The sequence below is a fragment of the Gymnoscopelus microlampas genome, assembly GCF_963454915.1.
Source record: "Gymnoscopelus microlampas genome assembly, chromosome: 23".
In the NCBI taxonomy this organism is placed as follows: domain Eukaryota; kingdom Metazoa; phylum Chordata; class Actinopteri; order Myctophiformes; family Myctophidae; genus Gymnoscopelus; species Gymnoscopelus microlampas.
In genome coordinates, this window is record NC_139960.1 from 21,932,736 (window position 1) to 21,946,824 (window position 14,089).

At 42.8% G+C, this 14,089-nt stretch overlaps 3 protein-coding genes across 3 annotated transcripts; 2 read left to right on the top strand and 1 right to left on the bottom strand.

Moving 5' to 3' along the window:
- Positions 1–4,918: 4,918 nt before the first annotated feature.
- On the top strand, positions 4,919–5,146 carry LOC311040320 (cytochrome c oxidase assembly factor 5-like; the record flags this gene model as incomplete). The annotated part of the gene is made up of 1 exon (XM_084050526.1): positions 4,919–5,146. The coding sequence occupies one exon, from the start codon at positions 4,919–4,921 to the stop codon at positions 5,144–5,146; it is 228 nt and encodes a 75-aa protein (XP_083906652.1).
- A 536-nt stretch (positions 5,147–5,682) lies between these two features.
- LOC311039775 (CDP-diacylglycerol--inositol 3-phosphatidyltransferase-like) lies at positions 5,683–6,420 on the top strand. Its single transcript, XM_084049754.1, has one exon. The coding sequence runs from the start codon at positions 5,708–5,710 to the stop codon at positions 6,386–6,388; it is 681 nt and encodes a 226-aa protein (XP_083905880.1). The 5' UTR covers positions 5,683–5,707; the 3' UTR covers positions 6,389–6,420.
- Positions 6,421–6,428: 8 nt separating this feature from the next.
- sdsl (serine dehydratase-like) lies at positions 6,429–12,935 on the bottom strand. Its single transcript, XM_084049753.1, has 9 exons — positions 12,887–12,935; positions 11,889–12,049; positions 11,315–11,351; positions 10,498–10,637; positions 10,075–10,163; positions 9,489–9,722; positions 8,930–9,060; positions 7,474–7,560; positions 6,429–6,917 (listed from the first exon to the last, which is right to left on the bottom strand). The coding sequence occupies exons 2-9, from the start codon at positions 12,033–12,035 to the stop codon at positions 6,814–6,816; spliced, it is 969 nt and encodes a 322-aa protein (XP_083905879.1). The 5' UTR covers positions 12,036–12,049; positions 12,887–12,935; the 3' UTR covers positions 6,429–6,813.
- Positions 12,936–14,089: the final 1,154 nt, after the last annotated feature.

Genomic DNA, 14,089 nt, shown 5'->3' on the forward strand with positions numbered 1-14,089 from the left:
GACAGGGGCCATTTTTGAATTGCAGCCTCCTGAAGGTGTATCTTTAGGGCATTTTTGAAAGTAAGTAGGGTTTTACACTCCTTTACTCCTTTTGGTAGGGCATTCCACATTTTAGATGAATAGCATGAGAAAGAGTTCATTCCCTTTGTTGTGCCAAATCTGGGTTGAACATGGTTTGTGGAGCTGCCTCTGGTGTTATGATCATGGACTTGATTAACATTTTGGAAGTATTTTGACAAATACAGGGGGATCCCAATGTTGTGGTGTATCTTAAAGACCAGGCCCATAGCAAGTTGCTGTACTCTGTCCTCAACCCTAAGCCATCCAAGCCTAGCAAAATGGGCATGGGTTAGATGGGCTTTGTAATTGAGGCCAAGAAGTAGCCTTACAAGTTTGTTTTGGGATGTTTGGAGCCTTGTTTTTAGGGCCTTGGAGGTGTTGTGATACCACGAAGTGCATGCATAATCATAATGACCTTGTATGAGGGCCCCTACAAGAATCTTCAGAGTATTCTTACTGACTTTACGAACAAGCCTCCACATCCTCCGTGTTATTTTGTGGACCTTTTTGATCGTCTTTTCAGCGTTTTTGTCACCTGAGAGGTTTGCCTCCAAGATGGAACCCAGGTAGGTAATTTCCTCCTTTCTTGTGATAACATTTACACCCACTTTGATCGTGAAACTCTCAGCCTTTCTAAGGTTAGGGTTGGACCCAAAGAGGATGGATTCAGTTTTACCCAGGTGTAATGAGAGTTTGTTGTCGGAGAGCCAGATGCAGATCTTGTTGAGTTCAGTGCTGAGAGTTTTCTCAACCTGCAGCCTGTCCCTGTCCGAGACCAGCAGAGCCGAGTCATCTGCGAACAGGAACAGTTTGCAGTCGCAAGCTGAGGACATATCATTCACATATATCAGGAACAGTAGTGGTCCTAGTATGCTTCCTTGAGGAACACCACAAGTCACTGGGAGGGGAGGGGACTGGGTGCCGTTTACTTCCACCACTTGCTCCCTCCCTTCCAGGTAGGATCTCATCCAGTTCACCGACGTGTCATCAAAGCCTATTGCTTTGAGCTTATTGATCATAATTGGGTGATTAACGGTGTCAAAAGCCTTCTGGAGGTCCAGCATGACCATGCCGCAATATTTGCCCTTGTCGACATCTTGTTTGATAGAGTCGTTCAAATAGAGAAGGCATGTGTCAGTGGAGTGGTTTGTTCTGAAACCAGATTGGAATTCGTAAATTAGATTTTTTTCGGCAAGGTACTTATCAACCTGTTCATAGACTATTTTTTCCATGACTTTCGAGATGGAGCTAAGAATAGAAATAGGGCGGTAGTTGCCAGGGTCTAATTGGTTTCCTTTTTTGTACAGAGGGGTCACTCTTGCTTTTTTGAAGTCGTTAGGGACCCGTCCCTGTATGATGGAGAGGTTTATTATGTGGGTAATGATTGGGGCAATGGAGGCGGCTGAGTCTTTTAGAAATTTAGCGGGGATGTTGTCGGGACCTGTGGCTCTGTGTTGTTGGAGTGCACTCAATTTTTTAAACACCTCATCTGTTGACACAGGGGAGAGTTTAAAATCATCTTTGCGTACACCCTGTTTATCGTAAAATGAATCAACATACTCTCCACCATGACTCCCAGAGTGAGGGGGTAGTTTTTCAACTAACTCTGAGGCCACGGTCGTGAAGAATATGTTGAGGATTTTACTCACTTCCCGTTTGGATGAAATGAGAGTGTCATTCACCTTGAGGTTTATGTTTGTAAACCTGGTTTTCAATTTCTTGCTGCAGCCTAGTAGGTTGTTGAATAGCTTCCAGAGCTCACGTGGTTTGTTTTGATTTTCCTCAATTTTGCCATCGAGGTAGCTTTTTTCTGCTAACAACAGCATGCCATTAACCTTGTTTCTTAGCATGTTTTTCTCTTTTTTGAGTTTCGCTACGTGGGATTCGAGACCTTTATTGAAGCTTTTGGCAAGTTTGATCCTACTTTTATGATAGTCAGAACACTTTTTGTCTCTGACTTTCATGGTAGCAAGGATATCCGAATTCATCCATGGAACCGAGCGGGTTTTGACCCTGATGGTTTTCATGGGAGCCACACTGTCCAAATTTTGAATGAATTTGGTTTTGAAACCAAGCCAAGATTCGTCTACCTGTGTGCTGTTTAGTACGTCGGACCAATCCTGTTCCTCCAGTCTGTGATCTAAGTCCTCACTCTTGTAGTTTTTGAGGTCTCTGATCGTGACTGTTTGGTGGTAACCGGTCTTAGGTTTACGTTTCTTTCTGGTGCAGAAGATCATGTTATGATCAGATATGCCACAGGTAGAAACACCACTATTGAGGATTTTGTCCTTGTCCGTTGTTAGAATGAGATCTATGATAGTTTGAGTGGAAACACACAGCCTTGTGGGCTGAGTGATCAGCTGGTGGAGTGAGTGCCGATTACAAAACCCCCTGAATGACTTAAACACTGACGCTTCCTTACGGAGCATGTCAGTGTTAAAGTCACCAAGAAGTACTGTCTCCTCATTGTCCACTTTAGCTAAACATTCATCAAGTCTATCATAGAAATCAGCCTGGTTAGGAGGTCTGTATATGGTACCGACTAGCACAGGTTTAGCATTTTCAAAAATGATCTCGACCCACACAGCTTCAATGTCTGCATCATTCAGGTCTTCGCGAAGGATGCAGACATTGTCTTTATGTACATACATGCATACGCCGCCCCCGTTTCTGTTCCTATCTTTTCTGAAAAGTTTGTAGTTTTCAATCTCAATATCAGTATCATCTATCGTATGATCAAGTTTCGTTTCAGAGAAAGTTAAAATGTCAACCTTACCATCATAAAACATCTGCTTGATTTGTGTTAGCTTGTCTCCTACAAGGGAATTCACATTGAGGTGTATCATGTGCAAGCCAACGCCAAACGATTTTTTCATTTGTTCAATGAAAAGATGTCTGTCCACTGAGAGTCCACAGAGAGGAGCAGTGTCGGGGGGGGAGGGGGGTTTTGAGGTGTTAGCGTCCATCAAAGCCTCCGTTTCGCTGTACGCGGCCATCTGTGGGGGTTGGGGGGGGGGGTGGGGGGTTGGGCATCGTCTGGTTCTTGTTGGTAAGCAACCAGCTGTGGGGCTTGGGGGATGGGGGGATGGGGGGTTGAGGGGGGCCTTCGTCTGTGTCCACGGGGGTCCATCCTGGTCCGTGTGCCGCCTGGAAACGCCAGATGTGTCCGTGGATAGGTTTCTTCCGTTGCGCAGCGTCTCTCCGTCGCGCGTCGTGGTGCGTCGAGTACGGCTGCGGTGTCGTAGTGGTCCGAGGGTGCGTTGGCTTGTTGGGACCGGGAGCTAGCGGCGTGGAGTTGCTGTTGTTGTGCGACGTTGTCGCTGGCAACGATAGCAACGTTAGCAGCGCTAGCTTCGTTGGCCAAGTTTGCCTCTCTCGCCAGACGGGCAGAAGTTTGCCTGGTGGTAACTGGGCCTGGATTAACGTGGATATCACCCGACAGGAGAAGAAAAAGGATGGTTAAAAATCTTCGGTCCATGCGTACTGTCGGGGGCGCGTACTTTCTAGTCGAGTCCATGCCTAGGAGCATATGGAGAGCTCCAGCCGCAAACCCCAGATGTTTTGATTCTGTAGTGTCGTCGAGTAGGTAGAAGTCCGAGTGTTTTTCGTTTTTCATTTCCCGTGGATTACCCTTTTCTGTCTCCATCAGGTGTAGATTTTGTGGATATTCAAGGAATGAATCCGTTGTCCACGAAAGGATGAAAATGAAGAGTATATCCAGTGAAAAACTGGCAAATATGTTGCCATGAGAGCGCGTCTCCAAGCGGGAGCGCGGAGAGCGCGTCTTCATGCGACTTCTCATCTCGGCGACTAGACTAGACTAGACTTTCAGGTAGTTAGGGTCCGCTTTTTTTCTAGTGTAGGCTACAAAATACTGGCCAATGCCAAGTTAAACCCAGCGCACTTTTTCTATTTAGCAGGGCATAACAGCTCAGATGTTCTCAAAATATGGGTCAGTGCCAACTGAAGGGGTCACAGGAAGTCACACTTAACTGAAAAAAGAAAAATGTATCCTTCCCATTAATGTTTTGTTTTTGAAAAGCATAGCCTGTGAATGCACTCTCTTTGGTTCGGGTAGATATACAGTAGGCTATATACTGTATTCCATTTACAAATGTGTACAGAAACTCTGCTTTTTTTTAACTATGTTGATAAGAGAAAATATTTTCTAATACATATTCATATTCAAGGCTACCAATGTATGCTTTGTTTTTAAATAAGCTTTATTTCCAATTATCACTTTTCAATTTTGAAATTGAAAAAAGAAACATTTTCAACCCTTGCATGTGGCTAACACTTTTCAATTTTGAAATTGAAAAGTGTGGGGTCGCCATAAAATGGGGTCCTGGTATAAAAAGGTTTGAGAACCCTTGATATACGTAGCTTACCAAGCAACACTTATTTGGTATCACTGCAAGATTTACATGCTTAGCATTTATCCTTAATTATTTCATACTCTATATTCTGACAGTAATCATTGCAATAGACTGTTATGGTAACTCTTATAGTTACCAATATGGGTGTCCCTGTCTCTACAGCTCTTTAGTAAAAAGGAAATTCATTTTCAGGTCAGAATACAAATTGTATCCAATGAGAGAGAACTCATACAGGAAAAAGGATAAACAAATGAAATTGGAAGTGATTACAAAAGAAGTGACTACTGTCCAATCAGAGCGAGATGGAGGGGTGACATCATCAAATGGTATGATGATGAAGCCTTGTAAAGAACAAATGGAACGGTGGCGTGTGTCATTAAGAACCAACCAATGGCCTGCATTAACATTTCTCCAATCAGGGAACCCATTCGGTAAATTTTAAACATTAACATTCCTCTAACAATGATAGTTGACCTTCAATAATGCCGAAACACTACGAGGATAAAGAGCAGGATAACAGAGCTTGTGCTGGTATTCGAGAGGATTTTAAGGAATGTTTGCTTCATCACGACTGCGTCTTAAAGGAGGGCAAACTGCCCAGTGATTGCTTGAAGGAGGGCCATTGCAAGGCCCTGCACACCTCCTTCTTTGAGTGCAAGAGGTCCATGCTGGACCCAAGGTCAAGGTTCCGTGGAAGGAAAGGATATTGATAGGCGCCCAAATATGGAGTTCCAATTGGTTTTAAAATTCTATTTCAAGGACCCCCCGTTTGGTATGCATTAGGCCACGGACCCCCATAACTCTTGAGAGTACAAATGGAACCAAATTGCCCCTTTAGTTCCATTAAACCTTTTTAAGGGTTCATTTTGTTCCTAACCATCAATCATTTAGCTGCGGACTCCCTGGAAACCCCCTCAAGGACCCCTGGGGGTCCCCGGACCCCACTTTGAGAACCACTGCTATAAATAACACAAATCTATCTGTCCAAATAAGTCCAAATATGTAGATGACTGAGTGACGTCATATGACTGACCGGCTTCCCTGATTAGCCAACCCAACCCATCGACTTGGCGGATTGGCCAAGCTGTGTGTGACATTGGTGCGGCTGTACCAATTTAAGTTCCACATTGTGTTTTTCCTCCTTTAGCCCAAAACAAACATCCACACATGTTTTTCAACCCTTGCATGTGGCTGGACAGAACTTAGTTTACACCGATCAGGAGCCCAAACGTCATTTGTCTTTGACTCATTTTTATAATCCTATGTAAAATATGGCTGAGGAAAACATATTCCTTTTCGTTCCGAATTTGATCGGGTACGCCCGCATCGTGCTGGCGTTAATGTCATTCTACTTTATGACAAGCTGCCCGGTGCGTGCCGTCCTCTGCTATCTGCTCAGTGCTCTGCTGGACGCCTTTGATGGCTACGCTGCCCGAGCACTCAACCAATCTACAAAGTTTGGTGCCATGTTGGACATGTTGACAGACCGCTGTGCCACCATGTGCCTCCTGGTAAACCTGGCCCTGCTGTACCCTTCTTATACGTTCTTATTCCAGCTCAGCATGTGTCTGGACATTGCCAGCCACTGGCTGCACCTACACAGCTCAACGATGAAGGGATCTGCCAGCCACAAGGCCATTGACCTCTCTGGCAACCCCATCCTCCGTCTTTACTACACATCCAAGCCAGTGCTGTTCGTCATGTGCTCAGGGAACGAGTTGTTCTTTTGTCTGCTCTATGTTCTCCATTACATTGAAGAGCCGGCTGCCTGGCTGTACTGGCTCCAGGGAGTCTGCGCCATCATCTGTCTCCTCAAGTCCGGCATCAGCCTCCTGCACCTGGTCACCGCCTCTCAGAATATGGCAGCTATTGACGCAGCAGAGCGCGAAAAGGCCAGGACCACCGAGGCCAAGCGAGGACCCAAAATGCGGGGACCATTTGTAGCAAGTTGACCCCCAGCACATTTTTGTTTAACCACTTGAATCATTACCGCCTACAATTAATCAATGGCAAGAGAGATTGTTGAGAGTGTACACGAGAAGAATCACTGCTAAGCCTAAACTCCAGATGAAGTATGACATCTTTATAAAAACAATTGGGCTCCTGTAATAGGTCATTTTAGCGTTCCGGATGATCATAATTTGCATTGTTGTTCTAGTTGTTTGAGTTGTTACTTTTTTCTTTGTATTTGATAATGAGGATGGTGGTACGTTGTTCCAAAAAGTGCACTTGCTTCAGAGAACCCCCAGAAATGTCATGTTTATTATTCCTGGCAGCTGTATATCTATCATTCTAGATCTTACATTTGTGTATGTGCATGCATGCGTGCACACACCACACACCCACACAGACAGTCACACACCTTAAACATACAGTTTTACGTGAATAGTTTGTTTCTGAGATGTATTAGCTGTTGTTTATTGACGCTGCTGCCACCGCACACTATAACCACCAGAGGGCCTAGTGGAGTTGGAAGTCGTCCTGAAAAGAGAGAGGGTCAAATGAAACATAAACCAGAAATGATTTATATCTCTACAAAATGAACAAATTATATATATCTATACAATATAAACTAGAACCAGGAGACCTGGTACTGCCAGACCCCTAGTGGTTGAAATCTGAATGGCCGGGCTTCGCATGACGTGTGTCCCTTCTATGTCCCTTCTATGACGAAAGGGGGACAGACTTTTTTGGCTGGGGCCGGGGGACAAAGTGACATACCATGTATGGACAAAACAGATACAAAGCCTCATATAAGCCCGACCCCTTGGGTCTGGCAAAAAAATGTATTGCAGGAAAAAATATAATAATGTTAACTAGTAACCCTGGCTAAGGGTCGGCCTACATGAGGCTTTGTCTGTCCCTCTTTCGTCCCCCTTTTGTCCCTCTTTTCCTCTTTTCCTCTGCACACACGTCAAGCGAGGTCCGGCCATTCAGATTTCAACCACTAGGGGTCTGGCAGTACCAGGTCTCCTGGTCCTAGTTTTTATTCAAATCGACTAGTTTCTTTTAATAATCAATTAAATGGATTAGTTACCTTTCTCCTGTAAGCTACAGATGACCCCGCTGTATACAGCTGCTAACGCTGCTCCACACGCCATTTCTACCAACACACGCTCCTCATCTGGGGAATACAAGCACGCACACACACACACACACACACACACACACACACACACACACACACACACACATCATGATTTGTGTGCATGGGGATCTCATCTTAAACAAGCTAAGTGCTTAATGAGCTATCCAGTTTAGTAGACCTTGTATTGTGAATTTGTACTTCCATGTACTGTTATGTACTGTCATGTACTGTTCTCATGTCTTACTAAATAAAGTACATCAATCAAACACACACAAAACAAAAAGTATGATAACTCATGCATTTAAACAGCCAATGCAGATGTATACGTAATGCCTAAAGTTCAACAAGATTATGAATAATCTTTCATTTGACCACCTGGCGTCCCTATTTTTGGAGCAAGTAAAAGAAACTAAAGCGAGGATTATGAAGTTACATTTGTGTCTTTATGAACTAATCAAAGACACAAATGTAACTCCATACCATAGAGCAGTATTTCTCAAAATTTAAAATGTCAAGGACCCCCCTTAACTCTCACATTTTACAAATGGAACCAAATGGACTCTAACGGGTCCATTTGGTTCCATTTGTACACTGTCAGAGTTACAGACTTGTAAGGGTCAATTTAGAACCCCCTCAAGGAACCCTGAGAGTCCCTATGGACGCCACTTTGAGAACCACTGCCATAGAGGATAGCTGATCTACAAACTCACAACGGGTCGTGAACTTGTGGATCAGCTATTATTCAGTATATGGCCCGGTAGGACAGAGTACATTAGGGCTGAGTTGGTTATGTGCAATAGTGTTTCCCAACCTGGGGTCCGGGACTTCAAAGATCACAGGGGCTTTGTCTGTTTGGAGGTAGTCCCAGATTGACATTGTTAAAAGTTAAAAAATAGCTAAACTGGCCAATCTACAAGCTGAAGCTTGTCTAGTTTTGCTATTCGTCGTATGAGTATAGGGCTTAAGTGGTTAAAATGGCACGCGTGGGGGGTCTCAGCTTTGTCAGATGTAGGGTTGGGATCCTTTAGGATTTTAACGATTCCGGTTCCTTAACGGTTCCCTCTAAACGATCTGATTCCTTAATGGTTCCCTTTAACGATTCCTATAGGGGATTCCAAATGGACGTTCCATTTGTACACTCAGAGTTATGATGGTCCTTGGAATTAAAACGTTTGAGAACCACCGGTATTTGTAATTGTATAGCAGACGTGAAGTCCACATACCAGCTCTGACAGTGTGATAAAAAAAACGGTTCCAGAAACAGTTCCAAATGTGATGGAACCGTTTCCGGTTCCTCAATGTTGGATGAATGGTGGGGGGGGGGGGGGGGTCCAAATAAAAACGATTGTGATTGTGTGTTGTACCACTGAGGCACAGCCTTCAGTCAGTGTGCTGGTTGACTCACCCAGGAAGGTCTCCACAGCCTGCAGAGCTTGTTGATCCGTCACCACTTCCGACAGAATGGTCAGCTCATCAGACTGGCTGTATTCGAATGCCTTTGAGCAAACTGTCTTAGCTCCGAGACACTTGGCCTCACTGTGCACAGAGAGAGAAGAGAGAGAGAGGACAGGGGGGGGACAGAGACAGAGAGGACAGATGATGGTACAGTCAGTAACTTGTTTAAATGTGTTATAAACATCTTACAGTAATTGTCCAAGAGACAACAGCTGTTCTTTTGACTGTCGAGCCACAGAACTGGAAGTGGACAGATGGGATGGATGGATGGATGGAAAAACATGATTTATTTATTCATGTATTTATGTATTTATTTCTATATTACCAATCTGCACCAGTTTAGGTAGTCAGTTAGTTTAATGTGGAGTTTTGTTCTGTTTACGTCCATGGAACTTGTGAAATATTCCTGCATCTTGGCTAGTGCATACTTGCAAAAGAGACTTTGTCTCAATGTATTTTTACTGGTTAAATAAGGTTAGAAAGAAAGAAAGAAAGGAAGGTGTGGTCACCTGGTGATGTCATCCAGGGTGACGACCTTCCCTGCTTTCACTGCAGCATTGAAACAGTCTGCCCCCACAGTCTCCATGGCAACAAGGGGCACGTCCAGCCAGCCGGCCTCCATCAGGCCCTGGGCGACCCCACACAGGAGCCCTCCTCCCCCCACAGAAATCACCACAGCCCCAGGCTTCAGGTTGGGGCCCATGGAGGCCGCTATCTCTGTAATCACACTAGCATGGCCCTGCCTGGTGGGTAGTAGTAGCAACCGTTATATATATATCTCTCTCTATATATATATATATATATATATATATATATATATATATATATATATAGAGAGAGATATATATAGAGAGAGAGAGAGAGAGAGAGAGAGAGAGAGAGAGAGAGAGAGAGAGAGAGAGAGAGAGAGAGAGAGAGAGAGAGAGAGAGAGAGAGAGAGAGAGAGAGAGAGAGAGAGAGAGAGAGAGAGAGAGAGAGAGAGAGAGAGAGAGAGAGAGAGAGAGAGAGAGAGAGAGAGAGAGAGAGAGAGAGAGAGAGAGAGAGAGAGTTTTTTTTTCTTTTCTTTTTTTCAAACAAATAGCAAAAAATGTGTACCATAGCAGGGGGTGGTCAAACGGGGGAACGTAGGTGAGACCCTCAGTCTCTTTTAGTCTGAGCGCTTCCGCGTTGGCATCGTCCCACACCTAGTGGACAGACCATGTAAAAACAATAGTAATGTCCTCCCCAGATCTTAACTCTAACCACTTTCAACCTGGCCATCCTATTAAGGGAATATCATTATAGGACAAAATGTTTGAAAGTTTTCAAAAAAAATAATCAAAAGTATCAGTAGTACTTTTGCACAACACTGCTATATGACAAAGTATAAAATAATAGAGCATTCATTTATGAAAAGAAAAAAATAAATAAATATGGAGATACAAGGTTTCTGCCCGACAGCGACAATATAGTGTAATGTGTACATTATGGATATTCTATGTGATATACTGTAAGTGATAGTATAAACAGTAAGGTCACCTTGCCCACTATGTTGACAGTGGCTCCCTGGTCCTGCAGTCTGTCCACCACCAGCTGAGGAGACGAGGCAGGCACCACAATGGTGGCTGGTAGGCCCATCTTCCTGGCCACGTAGGCTGCCGCCATGCCGGCGTTACCCCCTACAGACAGCAAGCAGAGCATTATAGCGTATACTCTCTAACACAGTGGTGCTGGGGACCCCCTGGTACCCCCCCCCCCAAGGACCCCCAAGGACTTTGAAAACCAATGCTCTAACAGACGTACATTACATTTACTCAATTACACTTACGTAAAGGGGTGTTTCACTTTACAACACGTCTTGTGTCCTTTTAATGTCTACTCCGACTTTTGTGTGCACCCAGATATTTGATATTCATTTTATCAGACATGCCCCCCCTCCTATATAAACTGAACTTCAAACTCTATTTGGGTGCGGCAGTGGCTCAGGAGGTAGAGAGGCCGCTTGGGAACTGGCAGGTTCCCAGTTCGATCCCGGACTCTCCCAGAGCTAGTGTCAAAGTGTCCTATGAGCAAGACAGTGAACCCCTAGTTTCTCCCGATGAGCACGTTGGTGCCTTGCATGGTTTCCTCTGCTGTGAATGTACTGTAATGCACATTGTAGAGCGCCTTGGATAAAGGTGCTATATTAATGCACCATTTACCATTTTAACCACGTTAGACTCATTTGTGTCTAGTGACTGATATTGTCCTTCTAATGCGTGGGCCATGTTTTTCAATTGCTTGTTTCTTTTTTTTTCTCCTTCTTTTTTACGAGGTTTGTACCCGACAGCAATGAATGACATGCAAGAGCTCTCACCTGAAGAGCAGACCACTCCTTTAGACTGCCTGGCCAGCTGCACAGAAAAGGAGACGAGAACAGAGGAGATGTTGTTTAGAGAAGTTGACAAAAAACACATTCATGTGGAATTGTGAAAAAATATACCAGTGAAAGATTATATGAAAAATAACTTTGGTTTAATTGAAAAGGTAACACAATATGAATTTAAATAAAACATACTGCAATGTAGAAATACTCTGTTACAAGTAAAAGTCCGGAATTCAAAATTTACTTGAGTGAAAGTACAAAAGTATTGGTATCAAAATGTACTTAAAGTAGCAAAAGTAGAAAGTACTCATTATGCAGAATGTCCAATTTCGCAAGTTTTTAAACGTATAAAATGTATAAAAAATCTTTTGAAAATAGCCGATCTACAAGCTCACAATGCGTCGCGATGCGACGCATTGTGAGCTTGTAGATCGGCTATTTTCAAATTTCCAAAATACATATGGGGCTGAAGTGGTTAATGTATGTCATGTTTATGTTAATAAAAAGGGGACTATTATTAACATAGGGGATTATGTTAATAAAAAGTTCCACCACTGGAGGCTACCTGTTGGCAGAGGTGTCCTATCCCACGTATCTTGAAGGAGCCAGAGGGCTGGGAACTCTCCATCTTCAGGTAGACGGTGGTTCCCAGCCGTTTGGACATGGAGACGCTCTCCAGCAGCGGCGTGTTGATGTGGAAATGCTCTGACATCACTGCAGCTGACACTGAACAGAAACCGTTTAAAACAGTGGTTCGCAACCTTTTCTGGATCAGGGCCCATTTGAAAACCTCAAAAGCATTCACGGACCACCCATTTGACCACTTAACTATGGGTGGGCTATACTATCTATATACTATGGGTGGATACTATCTATATTCAGACAGTAATCATAGCTATAGAGTATTTGTCCAGGGGTCTCCCCTGTCTCTCCAGCTCTTTAATAAACAGAACATTTATTATTATTTTCTAAAGAGCTGGAGAGACAGACCCTGTTATTGAACAAACACTCAATAATTGCTATCACAATATAGAGCTTTTTGAAATATCACCTTTAACAGTAAATATTTCATGTCAAGCTGTTTTACCACAAGCCTATTAACTGACAAATTATATTAATTGAAAAGGTCTTATGAAATACTATTTAAACATATCTAACAAAGCTACAACATTGGCTGAGAAACAGTGCCCTTGTGCACACAGCATGTATAACCTATGCTACACTGCTCCCTGGTGGACATCCTAATAACTACACCAACAGATGTCTACTGTTTATTATAACTATGGTTTTCAAACGCTAAAGCTGGGATCTGGATCTGCTTTTACAGTGTGGTATTGTTTTGTTTCTATGGTAACGTTCCATCACAATAAGAAATATTGTATGAATAGAATATGAATATGAAAAATGTACACTGTCTGCAGGTATCCTGATTATTAATGTTGGTGTTTAGTGTAAACAGTGAAAACAGCACTTCTCATGCACTAATCTAATCTAAAGTAAAGTTATGTCACGTTTCTATACAGCAATTATTAACTGTCCTAATGATATTAAATGCAGACTTACATAGAATACTGACAGAAGCTCTACTGTATGTTGTTGCTCATCGTTTGAGTACTGAGTATCAGTACCAGTGTTGCCAGGTTTTGAGAAAGAAACAAGCAACCAGGTCTATAAAAACAAGCCCAAAAGAAGCGAGTCCTTCGCCCTTATACATTGGCTATTTAAAAAAGAATCTTGAAAACAACAAATATTGTATGGGGTCGTCCCTGACATAAAATGTTTTCAGATGGGGGTCCGCAGACAAATACATATTAATTTGAGAGGGTCCTTGACAGGCTTAACTTGAAATGTTTGAGAAACACTGGTTTAAACAACATTAGGAAACAAGCCCAAATAAGCAACTACACTTTAGAAACAAGCCCAAAAAAAAACTGCAACCACCAACTAGCAATATTTACAAGCAACTTTACAGGAAAAACAAGCCCAAACTCGCTTATAATAAGCGGGCATGGCAACACTTGTCAGCACAAATCTGGCACAAATCTACTACTGTAACCAGTCAGGATCCCATATCCCAGAGGGACAGGAGCATTGTGATTGGCTAGTTGGTTGTCAGGGGGAGGTAGTGGAGACCAGAGGTTGGTAGAGTTGCCAAAAACTGTACTCAAGTAAAATTATGTTGTACTTAAAATAACAATGACTCAAGTAGAAGTAAAAGCAGTCATCCAAACAATTACTTGAGTAAGAAAGTATCTAGTGAAAAAAGAAGGGGGGGAAACTGCTCATACTGAGTTACTTCATATGAACTGCCTGATTAATTGTTTGAATAAGCAAAATTGTAATTGTAATTGAAACGTCTAAAATACAAAATTATAAGTGCTTGTCCAATAGAAATACCGGTAAACTCTGAGAGAATGAAACAAAGAATGTACATTTAATTAAAAGACAAAATAAATGGTAAACATGAAAGTAACAAGTAGAATGTTGCCAAATCATTTGAAAAATTATACTTTTACTCCATTACTTTGGCCAGTGATTATACATTTCAGTAAAATTGTAATTAATTTCAAAGCAACTTACCAGGCTGAGTGTGTAACTCTAGTCCCCTAAGCTGTCAACATAAAAACTTCAACCTTTGGATTCCTGCCAAGGTTGTAAAACTACTTCACCTCTTGTCCTCAAGTCACACACTGTGCAAAGTCCCTTGTCATGGATTAAGTGTAAGGTTTTACAAATAAAAGTCCTGTATTAAAACAATGTAGCATA